The 22,605-nt window shown below is 39.2% G+C and overlaps 2 protein-coding genes across 4 annotated transcripts in view; one reads left to right on the plus strand and one right to left on the minus strand.

Moving 5' to 3' along the window:
* The window catches only part of arhgap17b (Rho GTPase activating protein 17b), a 50,134-nt gene that overhangs the window by 25,309 nt on the left and 2,220 nt on the right, over positions 1–22,605 (plus strand). The gene's annotated exons all lie outside the window — the stretch shown is intronic.
* On the minus strand, positions 222–20,903 carry slc5a11 (solute carrier family 5 member 11). 3 transcript variants are annotated; one of them, XM_088339103.1, is made up of 14 exons: positions 20,760–20,903; positions 16,678–16,749; positions 12,847–12,951; positions 12,698–12,757; positions 12,525–12,629; positions 12,347–12,452; positions 11,047–11,127; positions 10,770–10,975; positions 9,350–9,485; positions 6,472–6,579; positions 6,244–6,394; positions 4,656–4,824; positions 3,898–4,113; positions 222–1,118 (listed from the first exon to the last, which is right to left on the minus strand). In XM_088339103.1, the coding sequence occupies exons 1-14, from the start codon at positions 20,901–20,903 to the stop codon at positions 711–713; spliced, it is 2,067 nt and encodes a 688-aa protein (XP_088195229.1). In that variant the 3' UTR covers positions 222–710. The 3 variants fall into 3 exon arrangements, with proteins under 3 accessions (XP_088195229.1, XP_088195212.1, XP_088195220.1); XM_088339086.1 differs by lacking the exon at positions 20,760–20,903 and having other exon boundaries at positions 222–940; positions 1,007–1,118; positions 16,678–16,800; XM_088339094.1 differs by lacking the exons at positions 11,047–11,127; positions 20,760–20,903 and having other exon boundaries at positions 222–940; positions 1,007–1,118; positions 16,678–16,800.

Below are 22,605 nucleotides of genomic sequence, written 5' to 3' on the forward strand. Positions count from 1 at the left end.
ATATATATATATATTTTTAAAAGCATATAAAACTTGGATGTCTTTTGGCTAACAAAATGTAGCTATCAGCTTGAAAACGGTTGGAGACCCCTGCTAAAAAATATCCAGTTGAAACAAATTGTAATGAATCACATTTAATAACATTGGTACCAAACATGTGTGAGAGTAGATTTGCATTAGATGGAAACTAAATGACTAACAAACAACCAATTGGACCAGTGCTAACTACCAGATTTTTTTTTTGATGCTTCACTGTTAAGTTAAAACTTTAGTAGACATTTAAAATTAGGTGAGAAGACATCAATGGATTTTGAACTTGCAAGAAGGACCAGGAGAGGCACTTTGAGACAAGAGAATTCCAACCCCTTCCAAAACTCTCCTTTAAAAGAACAACAGTGAGTCAAAATTAAGAACTGGAATTCTATGAAATCTCTTTTGAATATGTTCAGTATTAAAAACCAAAACATATTCATTTATATAGGAGAAGCCAATTTTGTTATTGGGAGTAAACATTGTATCAGTACTTCCAATTTTATTCTTTGTGTTTTTACACAAATATTCCGGGCACTAAAAAGTGCAATCATATTCGGAGAGCGCCAAATCATGGGTTATGGCCCTTTATCGTTAAAAAAAATATACTCATCATTGGTTAAGCATGGCAATAAATAGTTTTCTTGCATGAGACGTTCTTTGGGATGTGTGACGGCCTCTCAAGCCCAGTAGCCAATGATAAACACAGCCACGGAGAGACAAATGATGAGGTTGGCATTTACAACCTGGTTCAGACGTGGGTTTTCTTTTAATTGACTGAGGTTGGAGGTGGCAGGGGTCACTGGACCTCTCTCTGCCTTCTTTTCCTGTGGCTCCATCCCACAAAACCAATAGACAACCGTCATAAGCCTGGAATGAGGCATCACACCGGACTCTGAGCTTGAAGTACCTGGGAAATCAGGGAAACGACAAATAAGCAATGGAAGAACCAACATGAAACAGCTTGAAAAGCTACCGTTGTCTCCTTGCTTTTCAATGGCCATCCCCTCTTGCCTTACAACCTCCTCCAATTTCTGCTCTTGGACTTCTACTTGGGCAAATCTAGTGAACCAAGTCAAACGATCAATCTAAAGAAGAAAAGAAAATCCACAAAGGTCAACATGGATGTTTATCTCAGTTGGAAATCTATTGCACAGCAACAATATGAAAATCCGTAGAGAGTCTGCTGGAAAATCTAAACTTTGTATCGCGGGGTTATCAGAATGGCTTTACAACATTGACCACGTGTGCTGACTATTTGACAATACTATGATTGTGATTGGCTCTTTTTTGTCACTGTTGCATCCATAATCTGTGAAGGGATCAGTGAACCATGAACACTTGTACAACCATCCCAGTACATTTGTACTCGTAACACAGTGAATATGGAAAACATTTCACCTGTCTCCCAAAAATTGACATTCAAAAAGGGTGTGTAGAATTTTCATATTTCCCAAAGCTATTAGTGCAAGGTTGAGCAAATTATGGCATTTTAGTCCGGCCTGACAAATGAAAATAGTACAAATATGCTGTAGTGATAACATATATACATATTTTTAAAAAGTACTGCAAATAAAAACGTTTTTTTTTCTTTGAGCTTTGCTTATCCTCCGTGGCCCTTGGTGTGCCCCCATAAAAACTACATTTTTCATTGCGCTCATGGCCAATATTCAAATAGCTGGCTGCATTTTTCTATCCTTGCTCTTTTTTCTATGTAACTTAATCATCGTATTTATCAAAACGTTTACTAAATTCTATGAAATAAATAAACACTTCGGAACTAGCCCAATTGCAAGTTGAATTTTTGATTGCAAATGATCAAATTTAGTGCTTAAAAATAGTTCTATTATATTATTTGCATCAATCATAAGTTTTATTAGTCTATATTTATTATCAATAATAAGCATTCCTTATTTGTATTGTATCAATTGCATGTTTGCACGTGGGAAAGAGGAGGTAATTAAATCTGTGCAGTATGTTGTGTATTTTGACAATAAAGTTGAAAGTAATTCTTAATGTAAATCAATACATTTAAACCCTGGGCTAAACTATTGCACCATTTTGGGGATGAAATGAGCTCCAAAGAAAGTCCTAAGTATCCCCGAAAGCCTGGCCAGTGTGTGAAGGGTAGGGATGGGTTCCAAATTAACGCAATACAACCCCCGAGTATTGCCTGGGCATGCTAAAATGTCTTCCTGCAGTTCGCTGGCTGAAACAAGTCCTAGAGAATGCCTTATTTGAACCCTAAGCCCTACAACACACAATTTTTTCTCACTCGTATCTTTTTTGTACACCATTGTCGTAACTTAGCCCAGAATTTTTACCGACAGCCGAACTAGACTTTGATCGCCATATTTCAAATGTCAATCACAGTAACAATGAGATAAACTTACACCCATCCAGCCTGGCCGCTACGACTCGCGTTGCTCAGATGTTCACATGATTAGGACTATCAATACAACGCTGGTCCAAATCTGTCCAATTCGATGCCAGCAAGTAAATTGGACAACAATGTATTTATGATGACCAGTTCATATTTACAGGAGCTCAGTTCACACATAAGTCAAACTTAAACATTTGATGTTCTGGCTTGCATCCACCTTAACTACATTGTTAGTGTTAATGGGATCGATAATAATAATGGTGAGAATTAATCAATAATTATTATCACTAAAAATATACCTATCCATCTATTATGTGCACTGCTTATCCTCAGTAGGGTCGCGGGGTGCTGGAGCCCACTCCAGCTATCTTTGGGCAGTGGGCAGGGGACACCCTGAACTGGTTGCCAGCCAGTAGCAGGGCACACAGAGACGGACAACTCGTTTGCTCATTCACACCTAGGGACAATTTGGACCAGCCAATTAACCTGAAACGCAAGTTTTTGGAATGTGGGAGGAAACCCACACAAGCACGGGGAGAACATGGAACCTTCCTGTATTGAGTTTGCATGTTCTCCCCGTGCTTGCGTAGGTTTCCTACGTGCACCCCGGTTTCCTCCCGTCAACAATATATATTATTGTAAAATATATATTTCATATAATTTTAGATTAATACTATGGCCGGCACGGCAGCTGTGGGGTTAGCGCGTCAGCCCCACAGTTCAGAGGTCCCAGGGTCAAATCCAGCTGCCGACCCCAGGTATTGAGTTAACGTATGAATGGTTGTCTGTCCCTGTGTGCCCTGTGATTGACTGGTAACCAGTTCAGAGTGTTTCCTGCTCACTGACTAAAGATGGCTGTGATGGACTCCAGCAACCCCGCGACCCTACTGAGGATAAGCGGTGCAGAAAATAGATGGATGGGTAGATTAATGATCATGTTAAAAAACATTATTATATCGATCTACTTGCTAGCACCAGAAGTAGCAAACTTACAGTCTATAGTAGGCATTGGTAGCATTTCCCCGACACTTATCCTACTTACACTTAACAAGGCAACGGCCATTCAAGTAAATCTAAACCAGATCGCCACATTAACCTACCAGATAAGAAATGGGCAACGCAAACACGGACATATCTCATGATGTGCCCGGTCCACTAAGTTATTTTAATGCTTTGCATCAAGAAGTTTCAATGGTGCTTTTGAAAAGGTTTACATTTAAATTTGTGTTTTTGGGGGGGGGAAATTGCCACTTTAGAAAACGCAACTCAACATAAAAATCTATTCTTGTTCCATTCGAACTCGTACTGCAACTCCCACTGTTTTGGGTCAACAATACTCACGCACCCTGAAAAGGGGTCTTTACAAACTCATCGTTCAGCCCAGCCTCTTTGCAAAATATTTTAACCTATTGCAGCCCGCGACTCAAAGTTTGCCCACACATGGTTAAGTGTCACGTCAGATAAAAGCTAAGAGTGGTCTTCACCTGCTCCTGTTTGGGTTTTTCTGTGGCTAGACTAACCAGCAAGACAACAATGAGCGTGATGACGGAGAGCAGCGTGGAGAAGTAAAGGTAATGGACCGATTTGATCACGTCGGGCCTGCTGTCCTGCTCAAAGCACATCGGCGCCGGGTAGATGAAGTCCAACAGCATGCGGATGCAGCCCACTGTAAGGCCCACCGTTACACCCCAGAATGCGCCCTGAAAGAATGGGCAGAACAATTGGGAAGCCAACCAATGTGAAATGTTTTTCTGATTCGGCAACATGAACAACGAATGGTAGGCAAATTGTGGGGAGTAGCCGTGGCTTATACTATGAATGAGGGAAATGGGAGTTTTGGCCTTTTTATTTGTAAAATTATTTTTACCAAATAGCATGCCTGAAGAAAAAAGACAACATCTTGGACATTACCCAGAAATCGAGAAGGAATATTCAAGTGAAGGACAAAATAAATATGGAATGCCTCAACTGTTAGTTTGCAAGCTCTCAAGATTTTATATGACAAGAAATTTGAAGGTTCCAAAGCTGAGTACACATTTTATGATAATTAGCTTACTATGTAGCTATTTCTAATCAGTTTTAGGGAGCCGGCTTCAATGTAAGTATATACAGTCATTGTTACTTTCGAAGTAACGCACTCATTTTGGGTGCCAGAAATCGGGGTGGTAACAATTACATTTTAAATAAAGTAACTAGTAACTGTTACTAATTACTGTTTTTCAGTAACGTGCCCAACACTGACCTTCTCATTAGTTCTGGTGCAGAAGCAGCCAAGGAGGAAGATGATAGACACAGGGGGCTGCAGGTATGTGCTGATGGACTGTATGTAGATGAAGAGCTGCCCCCCTTGGCTGGCTTGAATGACGGGAATCCACAAAATGGATGCCACAACCAGTATGAGCACAAACACCCTACCTTGGAAAACATTCATTCATTAGATTTATTTATTTAGTACTGCAGTTTTTGTTACCAACAAAGAGAAACTATTGCCAAAAAATGTACAGTGAGCCCTCTAATTACAAGCTGCTCTAGTTAAGAGATATTCAAGATAGGAAACGTATGTCTGGCAAGATTTCTGCACCGAAAAGTGAAAATATGAGAATTAGGTATGAGAATTTCCAGATGCTGTCACGAGAATGGATGTCAAACTCAGTTTGGCTGTGGAGCTGGATCAAGACTTTGTTCTCAGGCTGGCCAGATCAGTAGAATAATGTCCACTTTAAGTTTTCGGCTTACCAGAGTTTTTCAATATCATACTTAATCATTTTGCCTACTTTAGTAGCCTACCCTACATATAATCATAGCACGGACCTTCACAAACAATGGGAAAAAAATGACATTCATGTTTGACCTAGAATGCAGTAACCAGTCTATTTTAACAGTTGAGTAAATGGTTTTCACCTGAACCGACTCACCACGCTATACAAACTCTAGTGGACCTATGAAAAAAATATAGCATTTTGGCCTTAATTGTCGTACGGGTTTGAAATGAATGAAAAAGAAATATAAAAATATTTTAGGTGAGCATGCATAATAAGTTTAGACTACATCATATTAAACTACTAGGCTTGGCCCACTCAACCAGAGAATATATACTTATACTAGCAGCCAGAGGGAGCATTTGGTTTGTATTTATTTTATCACCTTTGAAAGACATTTTCGAACATGTTATGTAACATTATTTTGTTATTGACTCATTGTTTTTGTCCTGTTTTTATTTAAATGTTCGAAATAAAGTTTTCATTCATTTCATTCACATTATCTTGACATTGATGGTGGGCCGGAATAAATCATCCAAAGGGCCAGCCTGTAGGCTGCATGTTTGACATTCCTGCACTAGAAAACCGAATGCTCAAAACTATTCTCTACCAGCATCAGCTCGTCCCAATCATATGACTGTAGACGGTTCATTGTGCACGAATCCTTTAAGTCGCCAGCCTAGGCCAACTGAGGACAATGGCGACCAAGAGCCAGTTTTCCTTATGGACTGATCAATCATTATGAAAAAAGATCAATAATTTAAAGCTAACATTTAAATATGTTTACAGAGTATACGTCGAATTAATTCGAATGGGAAACCCTGAGCCCTACCTGTTAGATAACCATCGAATTAGATTCTGAATTAAATAAATATAATTCAAGCAAATTTATTCGACACGATTTGTATGTTTTTAACTGATCAGGAAGCTGTGTTTAATTGCTATTTAGGGTTAAAATTGATGATTTTGGGTAGAACATAATTCAATTATTTTCAGGTATTGTTCAGGAATGAATTAATCTTGTATAAAGTCAAAGCATGGTTCCAAAAATAATCCAAAAAATACCTTCACCTCCCAACAATCATGAGCTCCCACTCAGAAGCCCCGGATCGGAATGTCTTCCACACGTCCATGGTGAAAATGGTACTGGCGCTGTTGAAGACAGATGTGAGAGAGGAGACCAGCGCCGCGATCATCACTGCCATCATCAGACCTCTGAGTCCTGCAAAAGCGCAAAACACATTAAAGATTAATGCTGGGGGAAAAAAGAGGTAGAAGTGGTTACAAGGTGGAAGGAACCTGCAGGGAGAAGCTCAATGACCAATTTTGCATAAGCGGTGTCGGTACATCCCATGGGGTTGTCGCAGATCTGCCTACACACGTCTGGATCAGCACACGCCACTTCCTCTAGATAAATGATTGAAGGAATTATGGTCAAATGTTCTGAGTTGTTTTGGATGGACAAAAATATGGTCACAAATAATATGATTCAAGGAAAAGTAGATCCAATTTTGAACCTCATCCAACACTCATCCGCTGACTCAAATGTAACTCAAAAAAACGTGCCTTCAACTTTCACGACCAAAATCACTTAGTCTTAATTTCTACAAAATGCAAAGGCAGGTCACTCCAAGTAGCCAAAAAGAAATATTTAAATAGGTAACTAAAATATAAATAGCAATTGCATCTCAAATACAGTTTGAAATTTGTGTTTAGCATTATTATAGTTGTTTAATAATGTAGAATATATTATAACCCATCAAAGGAGCAGTGCGTAGTATTTGACCACCATATGTTGCTATATTGTGTAGTTACTACACAAAAAACCTTACCTGATACACTCTAAAAAGCACAAAGAAGAATACAGTGACTGAAAGTCCCCAAACTGCAACATTTTTTTTTAATTTCATTGCCCAGACTTTTACAAGGATTTTAGGTTTGGTGGTACCATTAGTAGCAATATAGTGGACAATACCATTGCACTATTTTCCATTGTAATATTGTTGTAATACACCTACAACTTAAGCCGGTCTCCAAACACTACTAAACATGTTTGCCAATTTATTCTGCCATTCCTGTTAACTTATTTCTTTCTCTGAAGTTTTTATTACCTGCTTATCCTGGAGTGCCATGTCTGATCTGATGTGTTGATGCCAATGGCCATAAAAACAAAAAAATCCAATTCTGACAGTTCCCTCTAGGTGAGGCTAGTGTTATGCAAAATAAATACAAATTCCTCTACTTATGAGTATCTAAAAAACCCTTCTACAGCATGAATCAAAAATGTTTGCTTATTATTTAATTCAATATTGTTTGGTAATGAATTATGTTTTTTCTTACCACAGGGAGGTGCTAAATAATACACACTGTCCCTTAGATAATTTTGTCTTTATTATTATGCTGAGAACAATAACGAATACATGAATAATAGTAATATGAAAAACTTAAAACAAATATAATTTCTGTGTTTACATGGAAGGCATGTCAGAACCAATTGTGAATTATGCGTGGATGTAGGATTACCTCTAATTTTATTCTGATTTTCAAAGCAATTGATGACTGCCAAAAAAATTAAAAATAAATAGACAACGCACTAAGCAACCGAGACAGATAAGGCAGCATAAAAACTTTACCACAACAAAGTATAAAGAGTAAAGGCATAACAATAAAGTAAGCTCATGAGTTACAGATAGTTCTACCCATTCGGCCCATGACCTTATGGTCTTCTTTAATAAGAAGATTCAACGCATACGGGAAGAGATTTCTAAAGACAATGTAAATACGTCACATATCAAAGGTCTGAAAATTTTAGATGCGCGACATGGTGACTCTCCAGGGATTTTTTTCCCGATTTACTGATCTGTAGTCTGTGGTTTACAATAATCTGTGGTCTGTGCAGCCCTTTGAGACTCTTTATGATTAAGGGCTATACAAATAAACATGACTTGACTCATGTGAGCAGTTTGCACAGAAGCACTTTTTAAATTAATTTTTAAATTAAAGATGCCTCTTAGCACTTGGATGCATGACCTACCAGTACATATAATTTTCATGAGTGGGGTTGAAAACTAGTTGGAAAAAAAATAATAGCATTATGTCATAAACCTGTTTTGTTAGGAATACCTGGAATATGATAATATTACAACTTTTTAAAAAAATTATAAAGCTTGGTGGCCTTAGGAGCAGGGCGCACGCCCCAAAACTGGGAGGTTGCTGGTTCAAGCATCGACCGAGTCATACCTAAGACTTACAACATTGGTACTCATTGCCTCTCTGCTTGGCGCTCGGCATTAGGGGTTGGAATTGGGGGGTTTGGTCACCTAATGACTCCCAACACATCAGTTGGGTTGAGCGAGGGGGCTGGGAATCCCCTCCTCTGTGTCAACCTCCCAGAAAGAGTCAGAAATATGAATGTGTTCTTGATATGGCTCTGGTATATATATATATATATATATATATATATATATATATATATATATATATATATATACAGTGGAACCTCGGTTTTCGAACGCCTCTCAGTTTGAACAAATCGGAGTCCGACCAAAAATTTCGAGAAAATCTTGCTTCGCTGTTCGGTCAAAAAATCGGAGTTCGAACGCCGGTAATGCGTGAGTGCGTACGCTAGGGTGCGATGCTGAGCGGTGTACGGGTTTAGATCGCTCTTTTCGTGACCAACTGTTATTGCGTGCGGACGTGCTTCGTTTTGCTTTCGCTTTTAATATAGGTGTACGAAGTGTTTTAGCCCTTTTTTTTAATTTTTACACGTTCATGTTAGCGTTATCTTTCGTACGGAAGATTACGATAACGCGAACGTAGGATTAGCCTGGGTTAGTTTTTTGTTTACGTTAAACATTCAAGGTTAATATTCAGGGTGTTGGAACGGATTAAAACGATTTACATTATTTTCAATGGGAAAAATGATTTCGGTGATCGCACAAATCGGTTTTCGAACAGGGTTCTGGAACGGTCAAGAACCGAGGTTCCACTGTATATATATATATATATATATATATATATATATATATATATATATATATATATATATATATATATATATATATATATATATATATGTATATATATATATATATATATATATATTAAAGAATAACAACCCATGGGGTATTTTTTGACCAAGTCATGCATATAAGGGTTGAAAACAAAAATGTCTCACCAGTGTAAAGTATCCTGCTGATCATGCCAGGCAACAAAATGGCAAAGAAAGGTAAAAGTTTGAGGTAAGCAGCCAACAGAGAGCCACCTTTGGCATGGGTCAGCGTTTTGGCAGACAATGAGCGTTGAACAATCACCTGAAACACAACCCCTCAGTGTAAATGTCGACATTTTACTTGAATTGAATCAAATTGTCTCCATTGTCATTCATATCAACGTTGTGAAACATTGGATGCAACTCCTATGCACTCTGGGGTAAACGTGTCATAAAAACTTTAAAGATAAAAGGGATAAAAAACTGTCAGGATAAATAGACAAAAATATTTACAAAGTAATGTAGTGCTAAGAGACTGGCCTCGGTTATATCAAAGGTGATTTCATTTTTTGAAGAATAGTGCATTGTAACAGCAGTGCATCGAAAATGAGTGTAATAACAATTAGCAGCAACAACAAAAGTCCCAAGTAAGTCGCAAAATATATATTTTCACAGTTTTGCACTCTTGTTTAGGATAGAGATGGCCCTGGGGAAGAAACAGTCTTTGAGCCTGTTAGTCCTTTGATTTTGTGGTGTTTAGTATTAGTTGTATTTTTCGAACACCACATGATCAGAGTCTCCACCTTCTTCCTCTATTCCGCCTCAAGCTAATCAGAGTGGCGTCGTCAGCGAACTTCACAATCTATTTGTGGGATGGGATGGGTTGGTGAACAGTCCAATGTACACAGGATGAACAGTAGAGGGCTCAGCACCCAATTTGGGGGATCCGGTGCTCAGCGTCAGGGTGGAAGAGACGTGTCGGCTGTGATTTTGGGAGAGAAAGTCCATATTCCAGCAGCTGATGGAGGAGTAGAGCCCCAAGTGGGACAGTTTCTCCACCAGGATCTCTGGGATGATGGTATTGAACACAGAGATGAAGTCCAGGAAGAGCATCCTGACATAGCTCCCAAGTTAATCCAAATGGTTCAGTACAGCATGAAAAGCGGCGTTTTATCGTCGGTGGAGCGTTTGTCGATGAGGGTCCAGTCTGAGGGTGGGTAACCTTTGATGAGCCGGAACACCAACCTCTCAAAGCACTTCATGGCCACAGGCATAAGTGCGACAGGCCTGTAGTCATTGAGGCTGAACACTGATGGCTTCTTTGAGATTGGGATGATGATAGAGGTTTGAGGCAGGGTGGAATGCTATCTTGTGAAACGGACCAGTTAAATAACAAAGTGACTTCTTTGTTCTTAATTACATATTTCTTCTTACAGGAGGCAATAAAGGGGAAATAAATGTTCCAAAATGGAATCCTTGAGGGGCACCTCATGTTCCTAAACATTTACACTAATTGTAATATGATCTTCAATCATTCATACAATTTACTGATAAGACAAGAAGGAGTAATCATAAGCCATGAACAAAAATAAACAAAGAACTTTACCTGATCCGAGCACCAGTACCACATTGAAGGGATGGTCATGCCGACGATGATACCGGGCCACGGGAGATCAGAATTTACAGGGTCTCGGAATACGTGGAAGGAGTCTTCCCGGGGAATACCGCAAGTGGTGTTGGGCACACGGACGGAGGGGATGGCCTGGGGGTAGCCCTGTATTAAGGCATTCCAGCCGCCTACCTTTACAAAACCTAAACAGAGAGCGCAATGAAAATACAGGCAGTGACAAACACAAAAAAAGACGTGACGGCTGTTTGTTTACTAAAGACCATGAGGGCTAGCGCTCCTCCCAGCATGATCACTGTTTGAACAGCGTCTGTGTAGATAACTGTAGCTAAACCACCTGTGCAACAAAAAAACACAACCAATTTACAGGACTGTCTCAGAAAATATAACATTGTGATTAAGTCACGTTTTCTCTAATGCAATTATAAAAATACATAAACTATACTGTACATTCTGCATTCATCATCAAGCTTAAATATGAAACCTTATTTTAATATTGCTGATTAAGGCATACACCTAAATATCCTATCCCAAATTACTAGAACATCATTAAAAAAAGCACAGTACATTTAATAATTTCTTTAACTCAGAGGGATATTTAACTTATTCTTCCTTCACTGCGGTTAATGGGCACCAGACTCCTAAGCTTTGCCGGCCATTTGTTCTCAGCAATAGTCGACTGGTGATCATGGCCCTAATTGCCATTTTATTTAAGTCCAAAATGGTCCGGCTACAGAAAAAAATGCCTTCTGCTGGTCCCCGCTTGCAGCAATATAGGATTAGGGATAATGGATCGCTGAGGCGGGACTACAGTTCATTTAGACCACCAGAAATGACAAAAGTGTGCTTTGTCAGTCCCCACTGGCAGCAACAAAGGATTGGGAACAATGTTTTGGTGTCGCAAGATGTCAGTTGATTTTAGGCGGAAATGATTGAAAAAAAAAAAGGTCGTCTAGGCCAACAAAAGTGTGCTCTTTCAGTCTCCGCTTGGAGCAATAAAGGGATAGGGATGATAGATTGCGGCCACAAAAGTCTAAATTATTTTATGCGGAAATTACAACAAAACGAGTCGCCAGGCCCGACAAAAGTGTGCTATCTATGCTCACAGGGTTCAGGATAATGGATCGCGGCCGCAAGAGTGCAGTTCATTTTTAGTGGCAATAACTGCAAGAAAAGAGCCGACGGCCAGATTAAAGTGTGCTATGCAGGTCACTGCTCACACAAATATAGTTTGGGGATTATGGATCGTGACCGCATGAGCACGCTTCAGCCGCAACAAAACGAATGCGCTCTGTGATCGAGAAATCAGCACAAAAGCAGCAAGGCTTGAGTTTTTGTTCAACATTTTTTAAATTTTTATTTAGGTATTTGTCTTTCTCAGCCCGCAAAGTGCAAAGTAGCCATAGCAGTGGGCAGGTGACACACTGGACAGTTTTCTAGCCAATAACAGACATTATTTATGGTAGCTTTTCTTTATTTATGTCTGCTGACTTCCAGAGTCACTACTTTTGGAAGCCATACATACTCAAAGTCAGAAATTCCATGTACCGTAATACCTGCTATGGTGTAGAGAGCCGTGACAGACAGAAGAAGAACAATCGCCAGGTAGATGTCCCACTGCAAAGCAAGCTTTATGAATAATGCACCTGAATACATGTCTACCTGACAGAAAAAGAGAAATCATTGATTTATGCAAACTTGAACCTGAATATAATATTTTCTTTTGTTTTTTACCGAAATCTTGGTGAAGATGTAAATAAACAAGCACAAGACGGTTATCAATAACTGCGTCCTTCTCCCGCCATATCGCTTCTTCAAATATTCCGGCATGGTTGTCACCTGGGAGGAAGTTGCAACAAAGTTCTTAGAAAAACTACTTGAGGGAAATCACCGTGGTGTCATCATACCCCAGAAGCCAAATAGATAGGCAAGAAGATCCAGGGGAGCAGAAGCACCATGAAAAGTCCCTGTCACACAACAATACAGGATGCTTCAGTGTGATGAGTCAACAAAAAGTTTCATGTTTATCCCTGGCAAATGACTTGTATTATCATACATTCCACTCGTAGGCAATGGCCCCAATTCCTGATGCTGCTCCTGATCCGGCCAGCCCGATCAGGTGTCCGCTACCGATGTTACTGGAGAACAACGAGGCGCCAACCTGAACGTGGAAAGCACCTTCAATCCAAGGTATTGAATACTCTCAAATTCAACATCATACGTTCTAGGGCAGGGGTGTCAAACTCAATTATACAAAGGGCCAGAACTCAAACCACAACTTTGGTCACAGGCCGAACAGGATAAATATTTATTGAATACACTTTCCTTAAAAAAAAATAAATAAATATGAATTTAAAACATTCAGGATAATTATTCCAGAATAAACAAACTTAAATATTAAATGAATTAAAAATCGTTGCTCGCCATAAAAATATCTCCAGTCAAAACTATAAAAATGAAAATATGAAATAACAGAAAATATAAATAAAATTTGTGCTTCTCACTATGGGAATTTGCTTTTTGTGAAAAACATCTTCATATTCTTCTTTAACTCTTCAACTCTCTGTATCTTTTCTCTGGATTCAAGGTTTTTCAGCTTACTCTGAAGTTTTGTCTTGTAGTGCCGTTTTACATTAAATTCCTTAAATACGGCCACAAAACCTCCACAAATAAGACACACCGGTTTACCGGCAATGTCAGTTAACATGATTTTCTCGGCCATTGTGGTTTTTAGTATCCGAGTATAATTTGAAAGTTATCAGGGTTTCATAGACGCGGGCCGTTATAGTAGATGTGTATAAAAGGATTTCGCAGGCCGGATATAATTGTACGCGGGCCGTGAGTTTGACACCTGAGTTCTAGGGTTTAACTCTGAATCTGAGAGTATATGGCTTTAAAAGGCCAGTTTCACCCAGTGGTGAAGGACATAGATGTCAGCAAATAAGATTATAAAAAAGAATTTGTCTGAAACGTGTATTGACCTCTTTCCAGCCTACGTCATTAGCAGATCAACACAGGATGTGTGCGCATTGTTGACCCAAAACAAAGGGTAGCAGTACTAAATAGGAGATTTGTAATTTGAGTTGAGTTTTTAGAGTCGCAATTTAGAAAAAAAAATGCCCAGCTGTTGTGTGTACGAGTTAACAAATCACAAATTTAAGGAAGCCGAGGAACTGTTATAGTCATCCATATCATGAAATGCTGCATTTATATAGCGCTTTTCAAGTCAATGACTTCCCAAAGCACTTTACATTGTGCTTCACATTTCCTAATAGCGGCCGTGATCTGTGCAGCCATGTAAGGCGCTAACCTGCTTATTGGGGGTATTGGGGGTTCAGTGTCTTACCCAAGGACACTTCGACATGTAACACAGACAAGCCGGGATTCGAACTGGGATCCCTTAATCCTAAAACGATCGCTCTACCTCCTGAGCTACTGCCGCATATCAGTAGGTGGCAGTAGATTTTTATATACTTTGTATGTACTAATTATCTGCTCATGAGGTAGCACAGTACATTTAATAATTTGTTTATCAAAGTGGTTTAAGATTGCACTGTGAAAAAAAACCCATAAATTAAGCACATCATTCTTTTTTAAGTATTATTTATACAGTGAAAGATTTGACATAACTTCATTTTCAAACATCAGTGTGCCACACCAAAATTAATGTCTCACGCAACATTTTTTTTAATATCCAACAGAGCTGTCATTTCACACCATTTCAAATATAAACCATGGATATACATTTAAACCGTATGACTCAGTGTTTTTCAACTCTTTTTGAACCAAGGTACACTTTTATTAATAAAAAAGGCACACCGTCCGTCGAAAATGTTTGAAAATGAAGTTGTGTCAAATATTTCACTGTACTACCTCATAAGCAGATAATTAGTATATAAAAAGAGAAAATCATACTTAAAATAAAAAAAGAATGATGTGCTTTATATTTTTATTTTTTACAGTGCAATCTTAAACCGCTTTGTTAAACGAATAAGTATTAAATGTACTGTGCTACCCCAAGAGCAGAAAATTAGTATATAAAAAGTATATAAAATCTGCTGCCACCTACTGATATGGATGACTATTACAGTTCCTCGTCTGAAGATTGCAAAAATACTGAATAATGGCCTGCCTGATTTTTTGGAAAGATAAAATTGGGCAAATTCCAGCGGCACACTAGACAAGGTCTCACAGAACACTAGTGCCCTGCCACACTGGTTGAAAAGCACTGGTATAACTGACCAATTTATCTTCCACAATTCTTGTTCATTAATCAACTAAAAATGAATGTGAATAACAAGTGGAAAGGCCTGTAGCCATCCATGACTACAACTTTTTGCCACAAGAATTAACCAGAATGAACGATTCTTCATTAACAATGAACTACAATCAAAAAACAAGTGCTATGGACAGCTACCATACCATTCATCAATGAATTCTTGTTGCAGAAAATATCAAATCTTGAAATGACAGCAGCAAAGCAGAAGACACGCGCGCGGACCGCATACACGCACACGCGTAAACGCACACACACGCTTCTTTAAAATATTCGCCATCAGAAAATGGTTTTCTGTTCTTTGCTATGCAGTGAGCAATGTGATAGCTTGCTTCAGTGGTTGTGTTTTAAGCAGTGACAAAGGTTTTCAGGGTCTGTGTTTGTTTGCCGTACCTGGACACAGCGCGTTTTAACGTCTACGCCTTGAATTCATGTTTCGTCTCGTAATGACATTTAACACTTGATGCGTGAGGTACAACGCTCTTGAGGCATAATGCATAAAACAGCACGGTCATTTTTTGCACAAAGCCTCATTTGTCTGTCCACCCTGGCTGGAAAGAACGAGATGTTTTCACTCGAGAAGCCGTCATGATTCGTTCATTTATCGCGCGCTTGTGTTTCGTTGGCTGGGTTGCGAGGCGCCGCGCAAAAAAACGCACTGACACACGGAAAATAACACAGAAACTAAAAATGTCTACATTTCAGGTAAAAATGTTCATTTTTAAAATATAATCATTATTATTTTGCCATGCGCTCGCGTGCCGATGGTTAACCCCTTGCCTGCCACTGCTGGAATCTAACCCTAAGTCTAACTCCTAACCCCTAACCTTAACCCTCTAAACCTAACCCTCTCACCCTAATCCTATTCTTAAACCTAAACCCTGACCTCAATTGTAGACCCTAACCCTAAACCTTAACCCTTTTTCCTCACAATGAGAAGTTTTTCCTTGCATTCATTTATGTTTTGGATCTGGGGATGGTGTAATAATAGTCCGTGCAGCCCTTTGACAATACTTGTGATTAAAGGCTATACAAATAAACAAGACTTGACTTAGAAAGTTTAAGTAGGATAAGTGTCGGGGAAATGTGTTTGCTACCAAAGCCTTCTACAGAATGTAAGTTTGCTACCACTGGTGGTAGCTAACATATTTTTTATCAGAATAATAATTCTAACAATAATAATAACAACATTATTAGCGTTATTATTAATGTATACTTTGTATAATATATACTTAATATTGATACATTAGTATATTGTTAATAATGATTACAGAATAATTATTCGCTGTCTTGCTGCTTGCACATACTTTGTGCTTATTTGAGATGTTTCTATCCATGACCCATGATCTTTTTCTTTCAATCTGCTTGTATTAACTACCATGTATTCAACCGTTATGCATCAACAATGCAGCACAGCTAAGCTACATCACACTTGTTTACAATCGCGGAAGGGGTTTATAAGGCCCAATGCAAGTCAACTATTGGAAGCGTGAATTGGTCCTTTAAGACTTACTTTATGCTTCATAAAAAACATACACAATTGCTTGAATCCTCACGAATGTAGGCCTACTGGCGAATGAGAAAGGTATATCTTAAATTGTTCAGACTCACCGGCCACCAGGTCATGCTCTTCCCTGCCAGGAAATAGCCATCCACTGTGCTGCGCTTTGTCCTCCACATGGACTCGTATATACATAAGAAAACAATAGAAGATACGCAGAAAACTGTAAAAGTGTATGGATCTTTTTTTAAGACAACCAGGAAGTATAACAAAACATTTTTTGGGGGAAACTACTAGTCAAAACACAGCACAGAAGCACTTTTTAAATTACCGAATTTCTATGTGTATAACGCACATTATTTTATTTTAACCTAAAAAAAAGAACTCGAAGTTTGGGTGCGCGCTATACACAAGATTTTCGAATATTAGTATATTGGCACAATGATTGATCAGTCGAAAATATTGCTCACAAAAATTGCAAAACATTGAATGCAACCTGAACCACATCTTTCAACCCATAACACACCTATTGTTTATTCCTAGTAACAATATCCAAATCATTGAGTTGACGTTTTATAATAAGTACAGTAATTCTCAAAGGTTTGTACACAGAGGTGAGGTACCTCTTCATTTTTCTCCTCACCTCGCCCACTCTGAAAAGTGAGTTAAGCATTGCTGTTTGATGCAATTACCAATATCTGGAGTTATAACGTTATTTTCATTGATATATCGGTACCCGAAAAATGGCAACTCGTGCAGTATAGAGGAAACATTCTGCATATGACGCCTCTTTCAATCTCAAAGTTGCAGATCATGCTGAAATTCACAGAAATTAATCAGCTAGCTGAAAATACACTGTACAAATGTTAAGCAATGGTGAAAAACAGAAAGCCCTTCTGAAAGATATAAGTAAAACCAAAAAAGCACAACGAGGGAAACAACTCTTTGGTGTAGCGCACGATGAATCGGGCTTTGAAGCACATTAAATAGACATTGTAAATTTCACTTTGGTATTGTGTTCATAGTTGAGATTGTTTTTATCATTGCTGCGCATATTAAATAACCTTTGCCACTTACAATACTTTGTTTGTGTCATGATTACTGATGCGGCGCACCTGAGTCTGCCCCGTTGGCGCCAGCACCAGCAGCCACGGACCCTGATTGGCTGTTGGACTCTCTTTAAACGCCTTCCTGAAAACACTTGTCGGATTGTTTGTGAACCTACGCTACACAATAAGCAAACTTTTGTGACTCCTGACTCTATCCTGCCCTGTTCTCCGTCTGATTCCTGTTGCCAACCTTTTTCTGAACCTGTTTATGTTTTTGCTCCTCCGCCCCGGCCATCGACCTGTTTTTTCTCGTTGTCAACAACTACCTTTGCTCGACGCGGGAGTGCCACTTCCGTGTTCCAGCTATCTGCTACCCGTGACCGACGGTCATCGGATCGTTGATGCAAGTCATGTTCTCCTTCTAAATAAAACTGAGTAAAACAAACTTAATTGGGTCCCATCTCCGTTCCTGGTACGTGACAGTTTGAGCTGAGAAAGTGTTTTTTAATCAAAGATTAGGGAGCATAGAAAAAAGCATTTTATTGTCTTAACCTATACAGTAAATTGAGTCTATGCACAACCTCTTTCCTATAAAAGCCTAAATAGATAGGTATTCCTCCATTGTAAAAGCGAGAAAATAATTACTGGATATCTTAGCTTGCTAATACTATCACATATTCTATTGTTTTGATATGAGTTGTGCTTCAAATCGGAATCCTTGGTCTCACTATTGCCCTCTGCTGTAAGGCAAGAGAATTGCTGCTGCTCAACAAGGTAATGTTACACACCAATTGTATTGATAATCCATCCATCCATCCATTATCTGCACCGCTTACCCTCAGTAGGGTTGCGGGGGTGCTGGAGCCCATCCAAGCTATCTTCGGGCAGTGGGCAGGGGACACCCTGAACTGGCTGCCAGCCAATCGCAGGGCACACAGGGACAGACAATTCGCCCGCTCATTCACACCTAGGAACAATTTGGACCGGTCAATTAACCTGACATACATGTTTTTGGAACATGGGAGGAAACCGGAGTGCCCGGAGGAAACCCACGCAAGCACGGGGAGAACATGTAAACTCCACGCAGGAGGTTTGATCCCACGACCTCAGAACTGTGTCGCACACGCGCTAACCACTGCACGGCCGTGCTGCCTGTATTAATAATAATAATTCATAATGTGGAGTTACGGTGATTTTGAAAAAGAAAATCCAAAAATTGTGAAGTTAAATGAGAAACAACTTTATAGCTAAATAAATATAACCATTTAATATATTTCGATTTGTACTGCCTCACTTGCCCCTCCTGACTGCACGTCCTTGGCTTGTATAACTGGCCTGTTTTTATCCCTCTTTGGGGGCAGCCATTTTAACATGACATTGAAGTCGCTCATGACTCAGCTAACACCTAATCACCGTTGACCTGAAGAGCTACAATTTGTCATTAGCTGAAACATAAGTGAAACGTCTATTGTTTTTCATATTGGACAACTGCAAAGGAGATTTCAGAGGATGCTTGTTCATTTTTGCTCACTGTTGTCGTTGTTTTGACTATTACATCGTTGTCGCCAACCTTGTTGTTCTTTTGAATTCCGCGCTCCTTTCGGCGGACCTGCTTTTGTAACCTAGGAGCAGTTTAGAACATATGGGTATTCCTTATCGGAAGGGTTCTCTTCCTGTCCTCCATGCAAGTTCAAAATCCATTTATGTATGCTCTCTTTGTGTTCAGGGTCTTCTAACGTTTTAACTTATTACTGTATAACATTGATGCCTTCATCCCTTGAAGCTCTCAATAGGGCCATCGCTAGAGAGGGAACAAAACTATAAGTTTTTGCTTCTCAAATCCTGTTTTACAAACACATTTAGAAAATAAAATGGTCAGGGAAGCTTATTGCTCTTTTCTTAGAATAAGACAATTACCCAAAATGTATTATGCTAGGTAATTAAAAAAATGACTTTCTTCCTGGCTGTAACAAGCAGACCTGTGTAATCCAAATTTTGGAAGGTTGAATACCTCAAATGATACGTTTTAAAGTATATCAGTGTCCCTACCCTAAGGCCCACAGGCCCAATATGGCCCGCTTCCACATTCTGCACGGCCCCCTGAACAATACTAGTAACCATTTTGATGCGCTTTTTTACGTAAAAAAGAACTCAAAGTCTGGATGTGTCTTTTGGTTGTAACGGGATTTGGTTGCCATGGTGAGACCGCCCAACTCTTACCACTGGACTACCGGTTATATAGATGCAAAGACATTCGGTTTTATCTCATTATCACAATATCTTTAGTCGATGTACGAGGGACAAATGTTAATTCCGTTGTGCATTTCACATATTACATGACAGTAGCTAAATACGTAAAGCACTCTTCTTGGGATCAAGAGGTCGCAGGTTTGATTCCTGGCTCCTCTGTGTTATATGTCGAAGTGTGCTCGGGCAAGACACTGGATCCCTAACGCCCCCGATAAGCAGGTAGTTGCCTTGCATGGCTGACGCTGCCAATTGTATGTAAGTGTGTGTGAGTGGGTAAGTGTGAAGCACATTGGGAAGTTAAAAGTGCTATATAAATGCAAACCATTTACATGTATACTTCTTGTAACATGTGAAACGCCCAATGAAAATAACATATGTCTCTGGTACCATGACTGTTTACCTGTGAAGAAACCACAGAGCTATTATTTCTTGCATGAATAGGATAATTATTTATTTTCTGATTTTTTTTCTGTAATGAATCCAGAACGGTTATTTAACCGTGGCTTTCATGAAAACAATCCATTTTTACATGTAGGCACTCCTGCAATCGTCACACTTGTTTTGATACAAACTAACTCAGGCCCCTCATCAGAGAAGGGAAAAGTTTGGAGACCCCTGTTGTAGATGAAGCTTGTCACACCATCTAATCGGATGCCTTAAAAAATGCTCTTGGAAGGGAATTTAAAATTTGATTCCATCCCTTGAACGGTTTCCTTTATTGGAAACAGAAGTTAGAAAATGGAATACCAGTAATCATCCACTCCAAGTGAGAATTAACACAAAATAAACAAATGATGGCAGTAAATGAACACAACATTTTGGTTGTGTGGCTGATCTCGTGTCACAATTCATTACACGGCTCATGTTTGTGATAAGCATAATGTTGGACTCACCCAAAAGCCCACCGCCAGAACCAAAATAAAGTAGATCACCAGTACCACAATGTCCACAGCCTCTAAGGCAGTACTTTCCCCGCTTGGGGACTCAGTCGGAGGCATGGTGCTCCCCGGTTGGGTTTCTGCAGGACCCAAACTCATCTGGAACACACATTTCCCAATAACAATTGCAGTTAAAATGTTATGTGCTCCCATTATTTATTGATCTAAATCGTGTTAAAAAAAGCCCCGAGGAGTAATATTATACTCGATACAGGTATATAAATGAAGTGCCACATCATGAACATTTACTTTTCAAATTGAAATATGGAATAAGTATATGTGCATGTTCGAGTTGAGCAACTTAAAACACAAACATTGTATATTAATTAAATCCTCTTTGGTTTCTAAAGAAACACTTGCCAACCTGATATTTTCCTTAGAATGTATTATTTGAATGATGTAAAAAAATATTATAAATTTATTCAGTGTCATGCCGTTTAAATAAGTTACCAGGCGCATTGTGCCCCAGTGCCAAAACGTAAAAATCCTTTTATTGTTTTGTTTTTGTTTTTTAAACACACACAGGTCAAGATTTTTTTTATTTTTTCTACATAACATAAAGCTCATTTTGAATGATCTGAAATGATTGTCCGCCATCTTGCAGCTAATGGTGCCCCCACAAATCAAGTACCTTGTGAAAGGCTGGACAGAAAATTTAGAATAAAACTGCAGTTAAGTCACTTTTAGTCTGTATTCTTCCTTGAGCTCTCTTGCACTTGTTTAAAGTTGCACTACACAATACAGCGACTTATTCTGCTCAAATATTATAGTGTACCTTTAAAAATGTCTCATCTCATTAGCTGCACTGCTTATCCTCAGTAGGGTCGCGGGGGTGTTGGAGCCCATCCCAGCAATCATCGGGCAGTGGGCAGGGGACACCCCCAACTGGTTGCCAGCCAATCGCGGGGCACACAGGGACAGACAACTCACTCGCTCAGTCACACCTAGGGACAATTTGGACCGGCCAATTCACCTGAAATGCATGTCTTTGGAATGTGGGAGGAAACCGGAGTGCCTGGAGGAAACCCACGCAAGCACGGGGAGAACATACAAACTCCGCACAGTAAGGCCAGGAGCTGGATTTGAATCCACGCAGGAGGTTCCCACGACCTCAGAACTGTGCCGCACACGCGCTAACCACTGCGCCGCCGTGCTGCCCTCCTTTAAAAATGTATGCAGTTAAAATATTTAAAATGAAATAAAATATCACAATGCATGTATCATATAACTGTCATAAAAATAATGCAGATTTGGAAACAGTCTTTAATGAATAAAATGGATCTAAGAGTGTGGCAAAATTTGATAACAAAAAGAAAATGAGTTTTGCATGGTTCTGTGTGCATTTTCACAACCAAAAATCCAATCACACTTTTAAACTCTGTCAGGATTTCTTTCATAATACAGAAATATTTGGGCTCATCAAAAAAGTGAAATTGTGTATTATTTAGTGTCTCTTTGTGGTAAAAACTCCATCCATTAAAAAAAAGCAGTATTGATTTGAATAATAAGCAAAGTTCCATGAACTATCATATAAACGGGCATTTTTTTAATAAACTTGAAAGTCAAGAAATTTGCATTTATTTGACATAACATGAGCCTCACTTATAGGAAAATGAGTAGGACATAATTTTCTGCCATCTTGCTGCTATAGGTACCCCCAAAACCTTGCAAAAGGCTGGGCAAAAAAAACAAAGCCTCCCTTATTGCTTTGCTTAATCGTTTCCATTCAAAAAGTCATTCAAATGGAAAGATCTTCTCATCTAGCTCCTCTTCAACCTGCAACTCCTTCCAAGCTTTTCAG

The sequence above is a fragment of the Urocampus carinirostris genome, chromosome 1, assembly GCF_059441175.1.
Source record: "Urocampus carinirostris isolate Australia breed hairy pipefish chromosome 1, RoL_Ucar_1.0, whole genome shotgun sequence".
In the NCBI taxonomy this organism is placed as follows: Eukaryota; Metazoa; Chordata; class Actinopteri; order Syngnathiformes; family Syngnathidae; genus Urocampus; species Urocampus carinirostris.